This window comes from Amblyraja radiata, chromosome 45 (assembly GCF_010909765.2).
Source record: "Amblyraja radiata isolate CabotCenter1 chromosome 45, sAmbRad1.1.pri, whole genome shotgun sequence".
In the NCBI taxonomy this organism is placed as follows: Eukaryota; Metazoa; Chordata; class Chondrichthyes; order Rajiformes; family Rajidae; genus Amblyraja; species Amblyraja radiata.
Window position 1 is genome coordinate 13,769,877 of NC_046000.1, and position 25,854 is coordinate 13,795,730.

The 25,854-nt window shown below is 44.5% G+C and overlaps 1 protein-coding gene across 2 annotated transcripts in view; it reads left to right on the plus strand.

Moving 5' to 3' along the window:
- Positions 1 to 25,854, plus strand: part of LOC116968470 — a 68,249-nt gene that overhangs the window by 24,505 nt on the left and 17,890 nt on the right. Inside the window, exons 3-7 of one of the 2 annotated variants that reach the window (XM_033015236.1) lie at positions 5,009 to 5,042; positions 11,656 to 11,906; positions 17,400 to 17,499; positions 17,628 to 17,878; positions 18,944 to 19,103. In XM_033015236.1, the coding sequence (XP_032871127.1) occupies positions 5,009 to 5,042; positions 11,656 to 11,906; positions 17,400 to 17,499; positions 17,628 to 17,878; positions 18,944 to 19,103 (796 nt within the window). Of the gene's footprint in view, positions 1 to 5,008; positions 5,043 to 11,655; positions 11,907 to 17,399; positions 17,500 to 17,627; positions 17,879 to 18,943; positions 19,894 to 25,854 lie in introns of those variants that run through there. The other variant, XM_033015237.1, reaches the window with a different exon arrangement.

Sequence of the window (25,854 nt, forward strand, 5' to 3'; positions counted from 1 at the left end):
CCGCCAGCACGCGTGCGTGCGCGACATTCTTCAAAGCAGCGGTGTGGAATCACAGAAATAGTAATTGAAATAAACATAGTAAAGATAAGAAGAACTAAGATACCAGTTGACCTTTATAATTGAGGGCGGGAGCGGAGGGCACGTAATCCCTCATCATTCCGTTGACCATCCCGCTGTTGCCAGGATATGGTCCATTGGTATCTCCATATTCCTGGCCGCCGATGTTGCTGCTGCCCTGGTGGAGTGAGATTTTAAAATGTCAGTATCCACCCCAGCAGCTCACAATACCTGTCTGAGCCATCTTGAGATGGTTTGTACCAACACTCGACCATGTGGCTTTTTGGAAGCTGACCCACAGTGCCATTTCGCTCCCTCTTAATGCTTTAGTTGTGCTAAGGTATAGCAGTAGATGTGACATGACACATAAACGGGGGTCAGGTGGGTACGCCCGGAATTCCATCGTCAGTCCCGAAGTTCCCGGTCTTGACCAGCTCTAACATTTTGAATGTAATCTGGTCAGCTGATGTGACCATATTGTCCAGTCTTAGATAGTGTAGGGACTGGACCCTTTGGGCTGAGACTAATACCATCAGCATTACAGTTTTCAGACTGAGCTGTTCCAGAGACAGGGATCTGGCTGGTGACCAACCCCTTAGTAATGCGAGGACGACACTGACGTCCCAGATCTGGGTGTACCTTGGTCCAGGGGGATTGGTATTAAAAATCCCTTTCATGAGTTTGGCCACCAGTGGATGTGATCCTATGGACTGCTGTCCTGGTGCCTGCCATAGAGAGGCTGACAGAGCACTCCTAGCACTGTTGATTGTGCTGTAACTCAGCCCTTCATCGAAGTGAAGGCTGGATAGGAACTCCAGGACGTTCGTTATTGTAGCTGTTCTAGATGCTACCCCAGTCCTCGAGCAGTACGCTTCCCACTTCCGTATGCTGGAGAGGTACTGCTTCTTGGTCGATTTCCAGTAGGCTGCCGTAATCATGTCCATGGTCCTGTTCGATAGTGCCAGATCCAATAGTGGTCTTTTTAAATTCTGCAACCCAACAGATTTATCCTGTCATGGCACGGATGACTTTCGCCCGTAACAGGATGGACCAACAGATCTGGTCTTTTGGGAATGGTCATGGGTGGTTCAATGACCATATCGAGGACCACAGGGAACCATGGCTGTGAAGGCCAGTCGGGTACTACCAAAATACCTGAAGCAGAGTCCATTTGTATTTTGCGTTGGACCCGACTGATGAGGCAGAAGGGGGGAAAAGCATAGAAAAACAAATTTCCCCAATTCAGCGAGAACGCTTCCATCGCTGCTGCCTCAGGGTCTGGTTCCCAAGCGACATATGTTGATAACTGGTGATTCAATCGGGATGCAAAGAGATCGATATCTGGTGTTCCATATCGATTTGTAATTTCAGCAAATACTTTGGGGTTCAACATCCATTCGTTGTTGTCATTGAATTTTTGTGACCTGGTGTCTGCCACTGTATTGAGCTTACCTGGTAGGTAAGTTGCTAATAGCCAAATATGTTTAGCCCATAAAACGCACCCATAATTTCTAAATAATTTATGCCCAGTGTCTGTAGTAGTGAAGTTTCTTGTATATTCCATCTACCACCACTACTAGATATAGTGTTAGTTGCTCCCCAACCTTGAGCACTGGCATCCGTTTGTACCGTGATTGCTGGGTTACTGATAATAATAGGGCTGGAACTATGCCAAATGTTTACTTTCCACCATTGTAACTCTGAAATTGCTTTGGCTGGTAAGTTCATGGGTCGATCATAATGACCTGCATGTTGTTTTAATGCTTGCACCTTTGCTCTTTGTAAGTTTTGGTAATGCAAAGGTCCAAGCTGAGTAGCTGGAAATGCTGCTACTAATTTCCCAATTACTCTTGCCACTTGTCGAATAGTTGGTTGATTGGTAACCAATAATGTGTTGCAGGCTTGCACCAATTCCGCTGCTTTTTCTTTTGGCAACGTTACAAACATGTGGACTGAGTTAATTGTGAATCCCAGATAGTCCATAGTTGTGGATGGCGTCAACTTAGATTTATCTGGATGTATAACAAAGCCTAGAGTTTCAAACAAATGTTTGGTAGCTAATACTGCTGATTTAGCTAATTCCAGGGTTTTGCCCACTATCAAAATATCATCAAGATATGCCATGCCAATATGTTTTTGTTTTCTTAATATTGCCAAGGCTGGTTTTAATATCTTGGTAAATAGTCTTAGATTAGATTAGATTAGATTTACTTTATTAATCCCCTTATTCAGGGGAAATTCAGATGTCCTTGCAGCACACTAATAAAAATACAACATAGCATTCAAGAAGTTCAACACCAAAACACAAAAACATCGTAAAGATATTTGATACAAATTCCAAAGAGTCATGTTCCATTTTTTCTATGACTCCTTTTGTATGTAATCTCACCAGTTCTGCCTGACCCTCCTATTTTTCTTTTTGTGAGTGTAAACTCTCTGTGGGGTACAGGTTGAACTGGTGGCATACTTTTTTGGATGAATTCAATTTTGTATCCCTGAATACTTTGTAGTATATAATTATCAAGAGTGATAATCCTCCATACTTCCAAAAACAGGTGTAACCTCCCCCCTGTTAGTACAGGCCCTGGACCTTTTTTGTTCTGGAAGAACCAGACCCACCTACCTCCATGGTTACCGTAGAGTGTTCATTTCCTGGGTTTCTGTTTCTTCGTCGGTCGAGGTGTTGCTGTGTGGGGTTGGCGCATCTTCCATGGGGTCCGCTCTGGGCCCTGGCCTAAAAAAGACCTCTGGGGATGATATGCGGGCTCCATGCTTTCACCAGCACCCTGATGTTGACGCATGCTGGTGGATGCATAGGGGTGCTGCCGCCTGGGTTGTGTGGCTTTGCTCGTTCCTAGGCCTGCCCTCATGAGTCCATGCGCTTTCGACTCCTCATCCAGATCTTTAACCTGTTTCGACAGGTGCCTCCCAAATAGCAAGATTTGTGGTTGTGAGGTCGCAGATTTGCACAACCCTGCAAATAAATTTGGGATTGAGGGCAGGTCTGATGGCATCCTTCCGCAGGCTGTTTATCTCGTACTGTGTGTTGCACAGTAGAGCCAGGGTGTCCTGCTGGTTGTCGGTCATTTCGACCCCATCCACCGAACGAGCATAAGATGTGATAGCTGACGTCAGGAGCTTCAGGATTTTCTGGAGCTTCACCTCCTGGGTTCTTATGCCCAACCCAATGTACCCCCAGATTTGGCTGTTAACGGCCGGTATATTGAGGGAGATGCAGTTCTCCGGGGGCGTGTATCTGTCCAACGCCTCATTTACTACCTGTTCTTGTAGTGGGTTGAAGGACAGGTAGCCAATATTGGCCGCCAATTTTGATTGTAACGGCTGTCCCGCTCGTGATGTTACCGCGTAGCGGTTGATCACTCCCAGAAGCTCTTCTGCTGGGAGTGTTCCTGCACCCCCAGCACACTGCTGTTGTCTTCAGCCACGGACCCCTCTTCTTGACCAGCCCAGCCCAGGCCACCAACGCTCCCCTCTGTCAAGGGAGATGCGATGGACAGTGCTGGATATTGCACTGTTGTGGGTGTGTATGCACTCCCATGGCGGGCTTGCCCCATCTCCCGGAGCAAGTCCCGCTGGAGCACCTGCTCCATCAACCGCTCCATGCGGGACAAACGGTCATCTTTGCCGCACTCGGGCAGCGTGACTTCCTGACCGGACTCATCGTAGTCTACCAGCCAGACCGACTTTTGCTTTGCCTTGCCCCCAACCCGCTGCGGTGGTTGGAGCTGAGCAGCTTGCGGCGTTGGGATTGGCTCAGCAGAAATTGCGTCGGTGACTGTGGACCGCATCGAGTGCGGTCCAGATGCCGCCAGTCGCCCCCCACTGCTGGAACCCTCCTGGGCCATCACAGTCGGACGGGGTGCGACCTTCTTTGGTTTTCTCCCCTTGTCCATTTGTTCTCTATAACACAGAGCATAACAAGGGTTTTGTTGATAACGACCTCAGAATAAGGTTTTACTTACCTGGAGGTCCCGTTTTAAACTCTATTGCGGTAGAGCTCATTCCCCCGCCCGTCGTTGTTGCACTGCGTGAGACGCTATGTCGCGCATGCGTGCTGGCGGGGTCTTCACATAGTCACTCACGTGACTCCCAAGTAAAATTAGCAGATTTATCTAAATTAGTTCTACCCTGGTCATCACCTTCTTGGGGACACTGCTGCACAGATTCTACAGGTAAATATTAAGGCTAAAAAACAATCACAAGTACAAAATACACGGATTTGATTTGCACTCCTGCAGGTACAAAAGTTTAATGAATTATGATGTTGTTGTTGGATTTGTTGTATTGAACCCAAACCATCAAATCCAAATCACTACAAACATCAGGTATTATGTTTGGGAAGTCCAGAACTAGGGGATACAGTTTAAGAATAAGGGGCAAGCCATTTAGAACGGTGATGAGGAAACACATTTTCACACAGTTGTGAATCTGTGGAATTCTCTGCCTCAGAGGCACTGGAGGCAGGTTCTCTGGATACATTCAAGAGTGAGCTAGATAGGGCTGTTAAAGATAGCGGAGTCAAGGGATATGGGAGAAGGCAGGAACGAGGTACTGACTGGAGATGATCAGCCATGATCATATTGAATGGCGGTGCTGGCTCGAAGGGCCGAATGGCCTACTCCTGCACCTATTGTCTATCACAACGTTTAGCAGGTACTAGAGTAACATTTAAGAAACATTTAGACAGGTACGTGGGTAGGACAGGTTTGGGCCAAAGGCAGGCAGGTGGGTCATGTTAGTCAGTGTGGGCAGGTTGGGCCGAAGGGCCTGTTTACACGCTGTATGATTCGATGAAAATATAACAGAATTTTCTAAAATCTTGTGTTGGTTTATAATGTGATCCCTATCTTGTTTCCAGCCTATCAATGAAGCAAAACCTGGAGATTTGATTGAAATACCTGGAAATATATATACACACTGGGCCCTCTACATTGGACATGGAGACGTCGTACATTTAACTTCAGGTAAAAGCTGTTCACTTTTTTTCTCCTATTTAACATGTTTTGCATTGAAGACTTCTCTACCCAGTGTCATTCAAGCCCTAGCAGGGATACTATCAGACCTGATAAAGACCCTTTCATATCTATTCCAGATGGAGCAAGTGGAAATGTGAGTTTTCGCTTCTCTAGCTCGACAAATGTTGCTGTGATTAAGAGGGAGCCTCTCACTGAGGCAACTAGAGGTGATCCCTGCTATGTCAACAACCGTTCAGACACAATGTTTGAAGCATTACCCGTGGACAAGATAATAAACAAGGCTAAACAAAGCATTGGACGGAAAGTGTATTACAATCTTCTAAAACAAAACTGTGAACATTTTGTAAACGCACTTCGATATGGTAAAGAGATTTCGTACCAGGTAAGTGCAGAAACATAAGACCATAACATATAGTAGCAGAATTAGGCCATTCGACCCATCAAGTCTATACTGTCATTCAATGATCTATTTTTCCCTCTCAAACCCATTCTCCTGCCTTCTCCCCATAACATCTGATGCCCAACCTACTCCAAGAACCTATCAATCTCTCCTTAAAAATACCCAATGACTTGACTTTCACCGTCGCCTGTGGCAATGAATTCCACAGATTCCCCACCCATTGGATCAAGAAATTTCTCCTCATCTCCATTTAGATTTTCTGAGGCCGTAACGTTTGGTCCAAGACTCTCCCACTACTGAAAACATACTTTCCATATCTACTTTATCCAGGCCTTTCATTATCTGGTAGGTTTCAATGACGTCCCCCCCTCCTCATCCATCTAAACTCCAGCGAGTGCAGGCTGAGAGGTCAAAGCCATCAATTCCCTCGTCCAGATAATAACCTGGACAGAAAACCATTGAGGGGCCTGAGATGTCTTTGGCCCTCCAAATGTATGGGACATGATGGTTCAAAGGCATTACATATTCAGTGGCTGGTTTGTGTACATTTGGCAGTGAAGGATACAACTCACTCCACTGGGTGATGACTGGGGTCAAGTTTAGAGCAGAATTGTATTGCAAACCAAGTCACACATGGGAGAGCAGGAAATAGAGGGATATGGATCAAGAACAGAGAGCTGAGATCAGTTTAACTATGCATCATGTTCGGCACAAGCAATGTGGGTCGCAGGTCCCATTTCTGTGCTGTACTCTTCTGTGTTCTATCTTCTTGAGGGAAGGGGAGGCAAAGGTACCGTGGGCAGGTCACCAGATGTCATGTCATCGATGACATGTTAGGATATTTAAGAAAGAACTGCAGATGCTGGAAAAATCGAAGGTAGACAAAAATACTGGAGAAACTCAGCGGGTGAGGCAGCATCTATGGAGCGAAGGAATAGGTGATGTTTCGGGTCGAGACTGTTCTTCAGACTGTCACCTATTCCTTCACTCCATAGATGCTGCCTCACCCGCTCAGTATCTCCAGCATATTTGTTAGGATCACACAATCACTTGGACCATTTTTGCTGTGGAATCCATGACTAAACATATTTTTTTTCCCACAGGCTAATTATGTAAACCTTGCTATTGGTGTAGGGTCCATCGCCACTGCAGCTGTAGTGGGTGTCGGTTCCATTCTTCTCTTTATTTGGAATGTTATTTATAATGAAGGCTCATGAATAACAGAGTGTGCTGGATTCCTAATTAAAGCATTTAATTAACCCATTGACTGAATTGTGGTCACTGCTGATATATGGGAACTCTACTACAGTATCTTCCTTCAGTCCTTCACAGGGTTTATTAAATCTGATCACAGCACTGCTATGATTCAGGAAGACAGATTTCAAAGCCAAACCACTTCACATCAAGCCTACCTTGTCATGGTGGTACACAAGCAGGGTGGACATATGGGGAGGGAAAGGATGTTGAATTCTGGGCACAGGCTTGCAATACTGTGAGACAAGGGGAGAGCAGTAGAAAAGAAGCAGAACATATTACTTGAGGGTTTCGAGAGAGCAGCGAGCTCTCCACAAAAATGGAAATCCAACTCCGTCAGTCGTATTCAGAATCCAAGAACAGGAAATGCAAACCATCACCCTTTGAGATGTGTTAGAAGGAACTGCAGATGCTGGATAAAATCGAAGGCAGACACAAAATGCAGGAGTAACTCAGCAGGTGAGGCATCCCGGCGAGTCCGAAGAAGGGTCTCGACCCGAAACGTTATCAATTCCTTCTCTCCATAGACGCTGCCTCACCCGCTGAGTTACTCCAGTATTTTGTGTCACCCTTTGAGATAATGATCATAATAATATCTTTTATTGTCATTGCACATCAGTGCAACGAGATTTGGGTTTGCAGCTTCCATCCGATGTCATAACTTAAATAACTAATAACATTTAGGTTTAGATACCCCGAGAAACATGGTTTGTAAAAGAACATTACAACAGTTCAAACAGACTAAAGTGCAGATGTGTCTGTGTGTCGTGACCATCCGAGGGAGACAGTCCAGGGGGGGTGGGGGGCACTCAGCAGGGCCGGTTCAGAGCCGCTATAGCTCTGCACACTCTCTCCACACTTTCCCCGTAAATGGAGATTGGGGCGGAGATTTGTTTGTTTCAATAAATGCTGTCAAATTTAATTCCCTTGACAGCAATTCACAGCACTTTATAGGGGATATTATTCAGCCTATGGTGTATGTTCTGACTCTCTGTATCAATCCAAGCAGGTTTCAAGGATCCAGGTCAATGTAAAGTTTCAATAAGGTAAAGTTAAAAACTGCCCACTGGTAAAAACATAAACAAAACAGCGAAAGACACATGTGATGGAGTAACTCAGCGGGTCAGGCAGCATCTGTGGAGAACATGGATAGGTGACGTTTCACAGAGTGCTGGAGTAACTCAGCGGGTCAGGCAGCATCTGTGGAGAACATGGATAGGTGACATGGACAGCTGACCTACTGAGTTACTCCAGCACTGATTGTCTTCTTTTGTAAACCAACATTAAAATGTCCTTGTTTCTCCAATAAAACGATAAATTCTGCATGCCACAGACACTGGCTTACAATGGCAGGTCTGGAGAACTTGGAAGGTCCTGGCACCATGCTGGGCCCTGATCCGACGAGAGGTTAGATGAGCTTGCAAGCAGGTTACACATATAATCATAAGCCTGTGCTTCTTCCCGACTCTACAAACAAGTCAGCTATGTTTTAAAACTAGTTATCCTCCCTAGTACTGAAAATAGGCTTCACTCATCTGTCTCTGTAGTCCCTTGGGAGAGCAGGTTAACCCAAAGGTTTTGCAGCTGTCTGATGAGCTACTTGGTATTGAAAGTGAGCCTGTTTGTCTGGCAAAGGGAATGTTATCAGACAACTCAATTTTAGCCGAGAAGCATGTTTCTCCTCCCTCACCTGCCATTCAGGAGCTGCAGCAGTCGTTCCAGGTGAGACAGAGGTTCACATACACCTCATCTACAGTCTAGGTTCCTTCCGCTGCTGGACATGGGGGGCAGGTTGTGGTGGAGACACCCCTCAAAATAAGGGAAGGGATTCCACGCCAGTGGGCCACATGAGTACCAAGGGTGTGGGGTAAAATTGTGATTTGGGGAAACTGTATTGAATGTATATGTAGCTTCCGAGAATGTCGGATGGAGTTTTGTATGGATCATGTATTGTATATATTTACTTCTCGAATAAAGTATATTTTGAAATAAAAAATCTAACTTCATCTACTGCATCCGGTGAGACCTTTCTACTTCATGAGAACAAAGTTTAGACTTTGCGACCATTTCACCAAATATTAAAGCTCGGTCTGCCAACTGACTCATCCGGAAGTGTGAGTCTTCATCACGCAATGCACATTTTTAACCACAAAATCATATTTCTAATCACTGAACTGTTGGGACTGCCTAGGAAGTTTGTGACTAGAATTGAAAGCACGTCCTGGGTTTGAGCTGAGAGCTGAGGAACAGAAGCTGAGAACTCAGACGAAAGACAAATAGTTTCTACATTTTGATCTGCAGGTGTGTTAAACATCAGAGGAAGTTCAAATTCACCAAGTCAACATGAGCAATCAACAGGTAAATTTGTTTGAATACTTTTAATCTTAACTCTGGTCACTGAGCTGGTTGTCGATGCTCAGACATATTGTCTCCCTGTGGTCTGCTGACAGTGGGCCGTACTCGATGTGTGTGGGGGGGATTTTCCTGAACTTTCCCTTGTTCATATGTGGTCTTCAGAGGACATGGCTGCTGATGCCATGGTGGAGCTGATGCCGGCTGTGATCAGGCACCGACACACAGCCCAAAGATGGACGCGTTGTGGCATTTGGCAGTCATCCTCAGTCCTGGACGTAGGGTGATGTGGGGAGCGTGAAGTCAGAGGGTAAAGCGGGCTCTGATTTTTAAGAACATTTATAGCAGCAAAACAGGCAATTTGGCCCAACTGCAGGATTTAATGCTCTTTGGGAACCTCCCTCTGCATATCAACCTTTTGTTTCCAGCAAATATGAGAGATGTCCTGAGCGCTTTCTCTCGAGCTGCTTAATGGGAAATTCAAAAGCTTTCTCAGAAACACCAATTTATAATGCGCCATAACTTATCTGGGTTGCTTTCACTTTCACATTTATCTGGCTACTTGAAAAGATCTCCATCGCCTTCCTCAGGCACACCCTATGGGAGTAAGTTCCTGTTTACTCTGCTCTCTGACTGTAAACACTTGAACTCCATTTTCCCTTTGTTTAACACTTTCCCTGTCGTTAACTTTGGATAAATATTAAATAAATGGAAACCTTCTGGTCTGAGCCATCGTTTGCATCGTTGTCAGGGGGTCTTCAGATGGTCAGAGAAGCAGACATGGAAAAGTAACGGACGTTTTTTAAAAAGAATGAGACAAGAGATCTAGTTTCAGCTTTCCCCATGGAATGCAGGAACAATTAGGCAGTTGGAAATGATTAACAACTGAATGTGGGAATAGGTTGGGGTTTGACATCCACAAACACTGAATTCACACCAGAGTATATTTGATCGCTGCTTATTGTGTGGGAGAGGGTAGACACACTGCCCAGCACCACCCGACCGAACCACAATGGTGCAAGGATTATAAGAACATCCATTTCTAACAAAGGTGTCTGCACTAATTCATTGCCCAAAGCCAGGATCAAACACAAATCTAAAATTAAATAAAACATATTTACAGTTTATTCCTCATCTTGCTTTTGTTGCCAGATAACCGGGCGTCCTTGACTCTTTTATCTCGGTTTCTGTTTCTGAAGCCTTCTATTTTCTCTTATTTAAGCCATCTCTCATCATCTGTTCCCTCATGAAAACTGTTGCAGGCACTCTGTGAATCCTGTGTGGATTCATCTGATCCCATTTTACCTTTCCCCATTTCACTACCCTCAGCCCTAAATCACCACAGATCAGTACGTTCTCTGGCAAGATGCTGAGAATTGTTGATCAGCAGACAGATGCAGTGATTCTTCAACCAGGACAAGTGAAGATCAACGGACAAAATTAAATAAATGTGAAATATTGACCTTTAGCTCAAGAGGGCTGGATCACAAGTAGAAATTATCTTACAGTATTGGCAGATTTATCTAAATTAGTTCCACCTTCTTGGGTACACTGCTGCACAGATTCACCAGGTAAATATTAAGACGAAGATTAATATCAGAACGAAGTATGAAGAGCTGGTCATAGACTGCCATAAGCAGGGCTGGAAGGCAAGGTGTATGCCCATCGAGGTTGGCTGCAGAGGTTTTGCAGGGCAATCGCTCTACAAAGCCTTGAGTGCACTGGGCATAAACGGAGTGGCGAGGAGAAAGGCCATCAAGAACACTACAGAGGCAGCAGAGAAGGCCTCGAGATGGCTCTGGATCAGGAGAGAATGTCCATGGGGAGGAGTGAATGCCACCTTAACACAAGTCGTGGTCTGATCAACCACGGCTGGGTCGCCTGGGCGAGGGTGTCTGATGTTGAAAGACCCGAAGCACCCAATGACCCCAGGTTACATCACTGATGATGTGTTCAGGAGCATCAATAGATGTATTTTTAGCAAAAGGCTAAAAAACAATCGCAAGTACAAAGTGCACAGATTTGATTTGCACTCCTGCAGGTACAAATGATTCATGAAATATTATTTTGTTGTTGGGTTTGTTGTATTGAACCCTAACCATCAGAATCCAAATCACTACAAACATCAGGTATTATCACAACGTTTAGCAGGTACTATCGCAACATTTCAGAAACATTTAGACAGGTACGTGGATAGAACAGGTTTAGAGATATATGGGCCAAAGGCAGGCAGGTGGGACATGTTAGTCAGTGTGGGCAGGTTGGGCCGAAGGGCCTGTTTTCACACTGTATGATTCGATGAAAATATAACCCAAATTGTTTAACATCTGGTGTTGGTTTATAATGTGATCTCTATCTTATTTCCAGTTTAAACCAAAACCTGGAGATTTGATTGAAATACGTCGAAGTCTGATTACACACTGGGCCCTCTACATGGGAGATGGGGACGTCGTACATTTATATATTGGTAAAAGCTGTTCACTTTTATTCTCCTATTTAACATGTTTTGCATTGTAGACTTCTCTGTCCACGTGTAATTCATCCCATACCAGGGATACTATCAGATGATAAAAGACCATTTAATATCTATTCTAGATGGTGCAAGTGGAGATACTAGGTTGGAAGGGATTGGTGTGATTAAGAGGCAGCCTCTCGACGAGGTGGCTGACTATGATTCCTGGAAAGTCAACAATGGATCAGATGGAATATGGAATCCATTACCCGTTGACAAGATAATCAAAAAGGCTAAAGAAAAGATTGGATGCAGTGTGCGTTACAATGTACTAAATGCAAACTGTGAACACTTTGTTAATTCACTTCGGTATGATATACCGATATCATTTCAGGTAAGTACAGTATATAACGTGGACATAAAGTCATTGTTCTTTGACGGGCCTGAGATTACTTTGGGGACTGGTCCTCCAGCGAATTATTGTCCCTTCAAATGCATGGGACATGATGGTACAAGAATGTTATATGTATCCAACGCCTCTACTTCCTTAGAAGTTTAGCATGTCCCCTACAACTCTCACCAACTTCTACAGATGCACCATGGAAAGTATTTTATCAGGATGCATCACATCTTGGTTTAGGAACAGCTCCAACCAAGACCGCAAGAAATTACAGTAAATTGTGGATGGACCCCAGACCATCAGACAAACCAACCTCCCTTCTATTGACTCATACCTCATGCTGCCTCGGCAAGGCCACCAGCATAATCACAGACGAGTCGCACCCTGGCAACTCCCTCTTCTCCCCTCTCCCATTAGGCAAGAAGTATAGGTGTGAAAACACACATCTCCAGATTCTGTATGAAGAAGGTGTATGAACAATTAAGCCGTTGGAAATGATTAACAACTGAATGTGGGAAAAGTTGGGGTTTGACATCCACAAACACTGAATTCACACCGGAGTTTATTTGATCGCTGCTTATTGTGTGGGAGAGGGTAGACACACTGCCAACCACCACACGACTGAACCACGATGGTGCAAGGATTATAAGAACATCCATTTCTAACAAAGGTGTCTGCACTAATTCATTGCCCAAAGCCAGGATCAAACACCAATCTAAAATTAAATATAACATTATTACATTTTATTCCTCATCTTGCTTTTGTTGCCAGATAACCGGGCATCCTTGACTCTTTTAACTCCATCTTGGTTTCTGTTTCTGAAGCCTTCTATTTTCTCTTATTTAAGCCATCTCTCATCATCTGTTCCCTCATGAAAACTGTTGCAGGCACTCTGTGAATCCTGTGTGGATTCATCTGATCCCATTTTACCTTTCCCCATTTCACTACCCTCAGCCCCAAATCACCACAGATCAGTACGTTCTCTGGCAAGATGCTGAGAATTGTTGATCAGCAGACAGATGCAGTGATTCTTCAACCAGGACAAGTGAAGATCAACGGACAAAATTAAATAAATGTGAAATATTGACCTTAAGCTCAAGAGGGTTGGATCACAAATAGAAATTATCTTACAGTATTGGCAGATTTATATAAATTAGTTCCACCTTCTTGGGTACACTGCTGCACAGATTCACCAGGTAAATATTAAGACGAAGATTAATATCAGAACGAAGTATGAAGAGCTGGTCATAGACTGCCGTAAGCAGGGCTGGAAGGCAAGGTGTATGCCCATCGAGGTTGGCTGCAGAGGTTTTGCAGGGCAATCGCTCTACAAAGCCTTGAGTGCACTGGGCATAAACGGAGTGGCGAGGACACCACAGAGGCAGCAGAGAAGGCCTCGAGATGGCTCTGGATCAGGAGAGAATGTCCATGGGGAGGAGCGAATGGCACCTTAACACAAGTCGTGGTCTGATCAACCACGGCTGGGTCGCCTGGGCGAGGGTGTCTGATGTTGAAAGACCCGAAGCACCCAATGACCCCAGGTTACATCACTGATGATGTGTTCAGGAGCATCAATAGATGTATTTTTAGCAAAAGGCTAAAAAACAATCACAAGTACAAAGTGCACAGATTTGATTTGCACTCCTGCAGGTACAAATGATTCATGAAATATTATTTTGTTGTTGGGTTTGTTGTGTTGAACCCTAACCATCAGAATCCAAATCACTACAAACATCAGGTATTATCACAACGTTTAGCAGGTACTATCGCAACATTTCAGAAACATTTGGACAAGTACGTGGATAGAACAGGTTTAGAGATATATGGGCCAAAGGCAGGCAGGTGGGACATGTTAGTCAGTGTGGGCAGGTTGGGCCGAAGGGCCTGTTTTCACACTGTATGATTCGATGAAAATATAACCCAAATTGTTTAACATCTGGTGTTGGTTTATAATGTGATCTCTATCTTATTTCCAGTTTAAACCAAAACCTGGAGATTTGATTGAAATACGTCGAAGTCTGATTACACACTGGGCCCTCTACATGGGAGATGGGGACGTCGTACATTTATATATTGGTAAAAGCTGTTCACTTTTATTCTCCTATTTAACATGTTTTGCATTGTAGACTTCTCTGTCCACGTGTAATTCATCCCATACCAGGGATACTATCAGATGATAAAAGACCATTTAATATCTATTCTAGATGGTGCAAGTGGAAATACTAGGTCGGAAAGGATTGGTGTGATTAAGAGGGAGCCTCTCGACGAGGTGGCTGACTATGATTCCTGGAAAGTCAACAATGGATCAGATGGAATATGGAATCCATTACCCGTTGACAAGATAATCAAAAAGGCTAAAGAAAAGATTGGATACAGTGTGCATTACGATGTACTAAATGCAAACTGCGAACACTTTGTTAATTCACTTCGGTATGATATACCGATATCATTTCAGGTAAGTACAGTATATAACGTGGACATAATGTCATTGTTCTTTGACGGGGCTGAGATTACTTTGGGGACTGGTCCTCCAGCGAATTATTGTCCCTTCAAATGCATGGGACATGATGGTACAAGAATGTTATATGTATCCAACGCCTCTACTTCCTTAGAAGTTTAGCATGTCCCCTACAACTCTCACCAACTTCTACAGATGCACCATAGAAAGTATTTTATCAGGATGCATCACATCTTGGTTTAGGAACAGCTCCAACCAAGACCGCAAGAAATTACAGTAAATTGTGGATGGACCCCAGACCATCAGACAAACCAACCTCCCTTCTATTGACTCATACCTCATGCTGCCTCGGCAAGGCCACCAGCATAATCACAGACGAGTCGCACCCTGGCAACTCCCTCTTCTCCCCTCTCCCATTAGGCAAGAGGTATAGGTGTGAAAACACACATCTCCAGATTCTGTATGAAGAAGGTGTATGAACAATTAGGCAGTTGGAAATGATTAACAACTGAATGTGGGAAAAGTTGGGGTTTGACATCCACAAACACTGAATTCACACCGGAGTTTATTTGATCGCTGCTTATTGTGTGGGAGAGGGTAGACACACTGCCAACCACCACACGACTGAACCACGATGGTGCAAGGATTATAAGAACATCCATTTCTAACAAAGGTGGCTGCACTAATTCATTGCCCAAAGCCAGGATCAAACACCAATCTAAAATTAAATATAACATTATTACATTTTATTCCTCATCTTGCTTTTGTTGCCAGATAACCGGGCATCCTTGACTCTTTTAGCTCCACCTCAGTTTCTGTTTCCTAAGCCTTCTATTTTCTTTTATTTAAGCCATCTCTCATCATCTGTTCCCTCATGAAAACTGTTGCAGGCACTCTGTGAATCCTGTGCGGCTTCATCTGATCCCATTTTACCTTTCCCCATTTCACTACCCTCAGCCCCAAATCACCAGAGATCAGTACGTTCTCTGGCAAGATGCTGAGAATTGTTGATCAGCAGACAGATGCAGTGATTTTTCTACCAGGACAAGTGAAGATCAACAAAAGCGCAGCAAAACAGGCAATTTGGACCAACTGCAGGTTTTTATGCTCTTTGGGAACCTCCTCCTGCATATCAGCCTTCGTTTCCAGCAAATATGAGAGATGCCCTGAGTGCTTTCTCTCGAGCTGCTTCATGGGAAATTCAAAAGCTTTCTCAGAAATAACAATTTCTAATGCGCCATAACTTACCTGGGTTTCTTTCACTTTCATGTTGTGAGAGTAAGTTCTGTTTACTCTACTCTCTGACTATAAAAACTTGAAACCTTGTACCCTTTGTTTCACTTTCCCTGTCGTTAACTTTGGATAAATATTAAATAAATGGAAACCTTCTGGTCTGAGCCAACACTGCATCGTTGGCAGAGTCTTGAGATGGTCAGAGAAGCAGACATGGAAAAGTAACAGGGAGTTTTTAAAAGAATGAGATCTAGTTTCAGCTTTCTCAATGAAACGCAGGAACAATTAGGCAGTTGGAAATGATTAACAACTGAATGTGGGAATAGGTTGGGGTTTGACATCCACAAACACTGAATTCACACCAGAGTATATTTGATCGCTGGTTATTGTGTGGGAGAGGGTAGACACACTGCCCAGCACCACACGACTGAACCACAATGGTGCAAGGATTATAAGAACATCCATTTCTAACAAAGGTGTCTGCACTAATTCATTGCCCAAAGCCAGGATCAAACACAAAACTAAAATTAAATAAAACATATTTGCAGTTTATTCCTCATCTTGCTTTTGTTGCCAGATAACCGGGCGTCCTTGACTCTTTTAACTCCACCTCAGTTTCTGTTTCCTAAGCCTTCTATTTTCTCTTATTTAAGCCATCTCTCATCATCTGTTCCCTCATGAAAACTGTTGCAGGCACTCTGTGAATCCTGTGCGGCTTCATCTGATCCCATTTTACCTTTCCCCATTTCACTACCCTCAGCCCCAAATCACCACAGATCAGTACGTTCTCTGGCAAGATGCTGAGAATTGTTGATCAGCAGACAGATGCAGTGATTCTTCAGCCAGGACAAGTGAAGATCAACGGACAAAATTAAATAAATGTTAAATATTGACCTTAAGCTCAAGAGGGCTGGATCACAAATAGGAATTATCTTACAGTATTGGCAGATTTATCTAAATTAGTTCCACCTTCTTGGGTACACTGCTGCCCCAATTCACCAGGTAAATATTAAGACGAAGATTAATATCAGAACGAAGTATGAAGAGCTGGTCATAGACTGCCGTAAGCAGGGCTGGAAGGCAAGGTGTATGCCCATCGAGGTTGGCTGCAGAGGTTTTGCAGGGCAATCGCTCTACAAAGCCTTGAGTGCACTGGGCATAAACGGAGTGGCGAGGAGATAGGCCATCAAGAACACTACAGAGGCAGCAGAGAAGGCCTCGAGATGGCTCTGGATCAGGAGAGAATGTCCATGGGGAGGAGCGAATGGCACCTTAACACAAGTCGTGGTCTGATCAACCACGGCTGGGTCGCCTGGGCGAGGGTGTCTGATGTTGAAAGACCCGAAGCACCCAATGACCCCAGGTTACATCACTGATGATGTGTTCAGGAGCATCAATAGGTATATTTTTAGCAAAAGGCTAAAAAACAATAGCAAGTACAAAGTGCACAGATTTGATTTGCATTCCTGCAGGTACAAATGATTCATGAAATATTATTTTGTTGTTGGGTTTGTTGTATTGAACCCTAACCATCAGAATCCAAATCACTACAAACATCAGGTATTATCACAACGTTTAGCAGGTACTATCGCAACATTTCAGAAACATTTAGACAGGTACGTGGATAGAACAGGTTTAGAGATATATGGGCCAAAGGCAGGCAGGTGGGACATGTTAGTCAGTGTGGGCAGGTTGGGCTGAAGGGCCTGTTTTCACACTGTATGATTCGATGAAAATATAACCCAAATTGTTTAACATCTGGTTGGTTTATAATGTGATCTCTATCTTATTTCCAGTTTAAACCAAAACCTGGAGATTTGATTGAAATACGTCGAAGTCTGTTTACACACTGGGCCCTCTACATGGGAGATGGAGACGTCGTACATTTATATATTGGTAAAAGCTGTTCACTTTTATTCTCCTATTTAACATGTTTTGCATTGTAGACTTCTCTGTCCACGTGTAATTCATCCCATACCAGGGATACTATCAGATGATAAAAGACCATTTAATATCTATTCTAGATGGTGCAAGTGGAGATACTAGGTTGGAAGGGATTGGTGTGATTAAGAGGCAGCCTCTCGACGAGGTGGCTGACTATGATTCCTGGAAAGTCAACAATGGATCAGATGGAATATGGAATCCATTACCCGTTGACAAGATAATCAAAAAGGCTAAAGAAAAGATTGGATGCAGTGTGCGTTACAATGCACTAAATGCAAACTGTGAACACTTTGTTAATTCACTTCGGTATGGTATACAGATATCATTTCAGGTAAGTACAGTATATAACGTGGACATAAAGTAATTGTTCTTTGACGGGGCTGAGATTACTTTGGGGACTGGTCCTCCAGCGAATTATTGTCCCTTCAAATGCATGGGACATGATGGTACAAGAATGTTATATGTATCCAACGCCTCTACTTCCTTAGAAGTTTGGCATGTCCCCTACAACTCTCACCAACTTCTACAGATGCACCATAGAAAGTATTTTATCAGGATGCATCACATCTTGGTTTAGGAACAGCTCCAACGAAGACCGCAAGAAATTACAGCAAATTGTGGATGGACCCCAGACCATCAGACAAACCAACCTCCCTTCTATTGACTCATACCTCATGCTGCCTCGGCAAGGCCACCAGCATAATCACAGACGAGTCGCACCCTGGCAACTCCCTCTTCTCCCCTCTCCCATTAGGCAAGAGGTATAGGTGTGAAAACACACATCTCCAGATTCTGTATGAAGAAGGGTTTCAACCCGAAACTTGCCTATTTCCTTCACTCCATTGATGCTGCCTCACCCGCTGAGTTTCTCCAGCATTTTTATCAATCTCCAGATTTAGGGACAGTTTCTACCCAGCTGTTATCAGGTAACTGAATCATCCTACCACAACCAGAGACCAGTGCTGAACTACCATCTACCTCTTTGGTGACCCTTGGACTATCCTTGATAGGACTCTGCTGGTTTTATCTTGCACTAAACGTTATTCCCTTATTGTGTATCTATACACTGTGAATGGCTCGATTGTAATCATGTATTGTCTTTCTGCTGACTGGATAGCACTCTACATAAAGCTTTTCACTGTACCTCAGTACACGTGACAATAAACTAAACTAATGTTCACTGGCTGGCTTATGTATATTTGGCAGTGAGATCCAACTGGGTTGGGGATTGGGGTAACGTTTAGACTAAAATAGTAATGCTTTGAAGGGAAGGGGCGGCAAAGGCACAAGGGGCAGTCACCAGAGGTCATGTCATCGATGACATCACTTAGAATCACTTGGAACATTTCTACTGTAGAATCCATTGCTATACTTGAAAATATCTTTTTTTTCACAGGTTATTACAGGAATCGGATTACTTGGTGCAGCGGCCTTCCTCAGTCCTGCTGCTGCTGCTGTTGCTGTTGGTGCCGCCTGGCTTTTCAATGTTTTTCCTGGTTTGAACCCAACACTGAAAAGCAAATCAGTGAAAAGCACATCAGAGAATGGCACATCAGTGAATAGCACAAAACAAACTTAGAGTGTGCTGAGTTGTTATTAAAGCATTAATCAACCCCATTGATTGAGTCGATGCACCACCAGCATTGGCTGCCTCGCCAACAGTCTGTCTGTCCTTTCTACTCTTTTTATTAATTTTAAGTAAGTGTTAAAAGAATGTTTTAGAGTTTCTCGGTTTGTTTGATGTGGGGGATGGAGAGAATCGGGGGAAACTTTTTTCAATCTCTTACCGCGACAGAGATGCGATTTTTCACGGAATCGTATCTCCGTCGCCTCTGCGGCCTAACATCGAGGAGTTGGCGGTCTTTCCTGGAGAACGGCCCGGCGCTCATGCCGCGGGCGCTGTGCGGACTTCAACATCGCGGAGCTGCGATCCTTTTCCAAGGATCGACTGTGGACAGCTCCAACCGCGGGGCCTGTGGACTTTAACATTGTGAAGCCAGCGGTCTCTGGTAAGAAGAGGCCGACTCGGGAGCTCCATGTCACGGAGAGAGTTTCAAACGTCCCGACGCGGGAGTTCCGATCATCCCGATGCGAGGGCCTCGGACAGTCAGTAGCGGTGACTGCGGAGGGTTCAACAACCCCGACCGCGTTGAACAAAGAGGAAGATAATTGAACTTCATTACCTTCCATCACAGTGGAATCTGCTGTGGTGCATGTTTATGTTACATTTTATTTTATGTGGCAGGGTGCCTTGTTGCTTTTCACTTCGTATGGCTGTATGGGAACTCAAATTTCACTGTACCTTAATTGGTTCATGTGACAATAAATTAATCTTGAAATCTTGTATCTTTCTTCAGGTCCACACAGGGTTTATTTAATCTGTTCACAGCGCTGCTATGATCCAGGAGGACTGATTTCAAAGCCAATCCACTTCACACCAAGCCTAACTTGTTATGGTGCCATACAAGCAGGATGAAGCATCCTATCTATGCCACCTAATTAATTTCCTCTCAATCTTCAGTAAAGCCGAGGATGCAGGAAAGTTATCGGGATGCATCACAGCTTGGTTTGGGAACAGCTCCATAGAAGACCGCAAGATATTGTGGACGCAGCCCAGACCATCACACAACCAACCTCCCCTCCATTGACTCCATTTATACCTCGCGTTGCCTTGGCAAGTCCAGCAGCATAATCAAGGATGTGTCGCACCCTGTCCACTCCCTCTTCTCCCCTCTCCCATCAGGCAAAAGCTATAGAAGTGTGAAAACACACATACCTCTAGATTCAAGAACAGTTTCTTCACCTCAAAGATACCTTCTCCTACTTATCCTTGGACCACGATCCCACAGATGAACACAAGGCCTTAATCACAAACACCATTACTGATTTCATCACTTCTAGCTATCTGCCATCCACAGCCTCCAACCTTATCGTTTCCCAGCCCGTTTTTATTTTCTCCCCAAAATCCACAAACACAACTGCCCTGGCAAACCCATTGTTTCTGCCTGCTCCTCCCCCCTGGTCCAATCTCTCCCGATCTATGTCCAAGATACCTCACATGCCCTTCGTCTCTTTAATGACTTCCGCTTTCCGAGCCCCCACTCCCTTACTAGTGACGTTCGGTCACTCTCCACCTCCATCCCCCACCAGGAAGGCCTTAAAGCCCTGTGTTTCTTCCTCGACCACAGACCCATCTAATTTCCCTCTACTAACACTCTACTCCGCCTAGCGGAGCTGGTCCTCACCCTCAACAACTTCTCCCTTGACTCCTCCCACTTCCTCCAAGTCCAAGGCGTAGCTATGGGCACCCACGTGGGCCCCAGCTACGCCTGCCCCTTTGTATGACAGTCCTTTCAGGTGATGCAGAGGTTCACCTGCACCTCCTCCAACCTCATCTGCTGTATCCGCTGTTCAGAGGAAACCCATGCGGTCTCAGGGAGAACCTGCAAGCTCCACACAGACATCATGCAAGGTCTTGGTTCTTGGTTCTTGGTTTCTTGGTCCTCCAAAATATTCCAAATGGAATTTAAACTGGAGGTGGTGGAGGGAGGACTTAAGCCAGAAAGGGTTATTGGGAAGAAAGAGCTACTTTAAATGTAGTTGCATCTGGTTGGGTAACTATAGTAGGGTGGGAGATTATTCCATGCTTTAATTGTGCGGGGGAAGAACGAATTGCTGTACACATCTGTCTTTGTAGCTGGGATCATAAATTGCATCGAATGCCCTCGTCTGCTCCTAATTGGTTTGGGTTTGGTGTAGGTCTTGTAATCTATGTCGAGCTGACCATTTAACATTTTGTAAAAACAGGTCAAACGGTGAGCTTCACGTCTGTCTTGGAGAGGGTTCCACCCCAGAGAATTCAGAAGTTTGGTGACACTCGCTTCTCTCTCATAGGTGTTAGTAACAAATCGAGTTGCGTGCCTGCCTTTGGACACGTTCGATGGAAGACATGTTTTTATTTGTGTATGGGTCCCATGCTGCAACTGCGTAGTCCAAATGAGGTCTAACGAGGGTGAAGTATAGCTTCTCCTTGACAGAAGTTGAACAATGATGAAAGTTGCGCCTCAGAAAATGTAGGACACCTGGAGCTACGGCACAGTGTGTTTCTATTAACTGCACCACTGTGTCTCTCCCCAAAGAGTCTTGTAGAGTCATACAGCATGGAAACATGCCCTTTGGCCCAACTCGTTCATACCTCATCTACACTAGTCCCATTAGTACGGGTTTACCCATATCTCTGTGAAACGTTCCTATCCATCAACCTATCCAAGTGTCTTTGAAATATTGTTATAGTGCTCATTTACAAAACAGAAATAGGCCATTCAGCCCAACTCTTCTATGCTGTCCAAGATTCCCTATCTACACCAATGTTGTCTGCTTTTACACTTAGTTTAGTTTATTATTGTCACGTTATTGTATCGATGGAGAGTGACTAGCATTTGTTTGCGTGCTATCCAGTCAAAAGAAAGACTATGTATATATACAATTGTCATAGAGCCATACAGTGTAGAAACAGGCCCTTTTGCCCAACCTGCCCACACCGACCAACGTATCCCATCTACACTAGACCCACCTGCCTGCGTTTGGCCGATATCTCTCTAAACCAGTCCTGTCTATGTACATGTCCTGCTTGCATCCTAAATGTTGCGGTAGTTCCCTGCCTCAACCACCACCTCCGACAGCTCGTTCCAGACACCCATCTCCCTTTATGCGAAAACATTGCCCCTCAGATTCCTATTAAATCTTTTCCCCCCCACCTTAAACCTAGTCGTCAGGTTCCGATTCCCCTCCTCTGGGAAGAGACTCTGTGCGTCTACCTGATCTATTCCTCTCATGATTTTACACAAATTTTATTAAGCTTTCACAGCCTGGTTTGGCAACTTGAACGCCCAGGAGCGAAGATTGCAGAAAGTGGTGAACACTGCCCAGTCCATCACGGGTTCTGACCTCACCACCATCGAAGACATGTACAGGAGTCGTTGCCTCAAAAAGGCAGCCAGCATCATCAGAGACCCACACCACCCTGACCACGCTCTCATTTCACCCCTGCCATAGGGATGGTGGTACAGGAGTCCGAAAACTGTAACGTGCAGGTTCAGGAACAAGCATCAGGCTATTAAACACAACGTCCAAATAAGCTCTGAATTACATACTTGGGTGCAATGCTTTTATCTTTTTGCAGTCTGCGTGTCTGTGTCTGTGTGTGCGTCGGTCTGTCTGTCTGTCTGTCTGTCTGCGTGTCTGTGTCTGTGCTTATTTGTATGTGTCTGTTTGTGTGTATTTGTCTGTGTGTGTGTGTCTGTGTGTATTTGTCTGTCTGTCTGAGTGTGTATCTGACCGTGTGTGTGTCTGTGTGTCTGTGTGTGTGTGCGTGTGTGTGTGTGTCTGTCAGAGTCTACACACACATATATGTACAGGACAAGTTTGGAGGGATATGGATCAAGCGCACGCAGATGGGTCTAGTGTCGCTGGGACTTGTTGGCTGGTGTGGGCAAGTTGGGCCTGTTCGCACACTGTATCTCTCTATGACTCTTATCATTTATTATATTGTTTACAGACTACTATAGTTTACATATTCTGTTGTGCTGCTGCAATGAAGTGTTGAAGCTGCCAGAGGAAGTGGTTGGGGCAGATACTATAACAGCATCTAAAAGACAAAAAAAGGCATAAATGCTAGAGTATGTTAGCTGGTCAGGCAGCATCTATGGAGGACATGGCTAGGGAATATTATGGCTTGGGTCCCTTCTTTGGACTAATCAATTTGAAGAAAGGTCCTGTCCTGAAATGTCACCAATCCATGTTCTCCAGAGATGCTGCCTGACCCCTTGTGGTACACCAGCACTTTGTGTGTTGTGTTTACAGATTTGTTATGCTGCACCAAGTAATAATGTCACTATTCTGTTGTTGATACACATGCCAATTAAACACTCTGAACTTGATTTAATGCTGTCTCTGTGTCTTGTAACTCTCTCATTGTTCGTGACTCTCCCACAATTGGGCACATCTCAACATCCACCCAAGATGCAGAGTGCTGGAGTAACTCAACAAGACAGGCAGCATCTCTGGAGAACATGGATCAGTGAAGTTTCAGGTTGGACCCTTCTTCAGAATGGGAACGGAAGATTCCAACCGGTTGAGTTACTCCAGCACAATGTCCGTTTTTTTGTAAACCAGCATCTGCAGTCCCTTGTGTCACCATTTCACTATTACACTATGAAATATCCTCGAGGTATGCCTACTTTGAAGATGTTCTCCTTTGTCTGACAGTTCTGTGAGACCCTCTGTCACTGCCCCTCCCTCTGTGATTCCAGTAGCTCTCCTGGCCTTTGAAGTCTGAAGAAGTGTCCCCCTTAGAAAAGGCCATGTATAATGTCCTCCAGAGATGCTGACTGACCATTTTTTTAAAGTAAATCAGCATTTGCAGATCCTTGTTTCAATACCTCGTATTCTGAATGGGCAGTGTACAACACAAGGAAGTGAACATTGAATTTTTCCAATTTAAGTCAAGTTTTATCTATTGATTGTGGGTCAGGCAGCATCTGTGGAGAACATGGATAGGTGACGTTTCACAGAGTGCTGGAGTAACTCAGCGGGTCAGGCAGCATCTGTGGAGAACATGGATAGGTGACATGGACAGCTGACCTACTGAGCTACTCCAGCACTGTATCTCTTTTTATGTAAACCAACATGAAAAGTTCCTAGGTAGACAAAAATGCTGGAGAAACTCAGCGGGTGCAGCAGCATCTATGGAGCGAAGGAAATAGGCAATAGGAAATAGTCTGAAGAAGGGTTTCGGCCCGAAACGTTGCATATTTCCTTCGCTCCATAGATGCTGTTGCACCCGCTGAGTTTCTCCAGCATTTTTGTCTACCTTCGATTTTCCAGCATCTGCAGTTCCTTCTTAAACATTAAAAGTTCCTTGTTTCTCCAATAAAAGAACGAGCCTCGTTGAATTCTGCATGCCACAGACACTGGCTTACAATGGCTGGTCTGGAGAACTTGGAAGGTCCTGGCACCATGCTGGGCCCTGATCTGACGAGAGGTTAGATGAGCTTGCAAGCAGGTTACACATATAATCATAAGCCTGTGCTTCTTCCCTACTCTACAAACAACAGTCAGCTATGTTTTAAAACTAGTCATCCTCCCTAGTACTGAAAATACGCTTCACTCATCTCTCAGTAGTCCCTTGGGAGAGCAGGATAACCCAAAGGTTTTGCAGCTGTCTGATGAGGTACTTGTTATTGAAAGTGAGCCTGTTTGTCTGGCAAAGGGAATGTTATCAGACAACTCAATTTTAGCCGAGGCATGTTTCTCCTCCCTCACCTCCCATTCAGGAGCTGCAGCTGTCGTTCCAGGTGAGACAGAGGTTCACATACACCTCATCTACAGTCTAGGTTCCTTCCGCTGCTGGACATGGGGGGCAGGTTGTGGTGGAGACACCCCTCAAAATAAGGGAAGGGATTCCACGCCAGTGGGCCACTTCGTTGTACATGGTTCATGTTACAATGACAATAAAGAAACTATTCTATTCACATGAGTGGCAAGGGTGTGGGGTAAAATTGTGATTTGAGGAAACTGTATTGAATGTATTGAATGTATATGTAGCTTCCGAGAATGTCGGATGGAGTTTTGTATGGATCATGTATTGTATATATATGACTCGAGGGTGTGAGCTATCGGGAGAAGTTGGGCAGGCTGAGATTCTATTCCTTGGAGCGCAGAAGGCTGAGGAGTGATCCTACACAGCTGTATAAAATCATGAGGGGAATCGATGAGATGACGAGTCTTTTACTTATGGGTAAGGGATTTAAAAACCAGGGGACATAGGTTTAAAGTAAGAGGGTAAAGATTTAATAGGAACCTGAGGGGCAACTTTTTTACACAGTTAGTTTAGTTTATTGTCACATGGCTTTTGTGGGGTGCTAACCTGGCAGCTGAAAGATAATAAATGATAAATGATAAGGGAATAACATTTAGTGCAAGGTAAAGCCAGCCAAGTTTGATCAAAGATAGTCCAAGGATCACCAAAGAAGTAGATGGTAGTTCAGCACTGCTCTCTGGTTGTGGTAGGATGATTCAGTTGTCTGATAACAGCCGGGATGAAACTGCCCCTGAATCTAGAGGTGGATAAAAATGCTGGAGAAACTCAGTTCTTTCTTAAACCTTGAGTTGCACCAGCACTTTGTGTCTTTTTCTTTGTAAACCAGCAACTGCAGTTCATTTGTTTCAACATTTATAAGACACTTGGGCAGATGCATGGGCAGAGAAGATTTAGAGGTCTGTGAGCCAAACACGGGACTAGGTCAA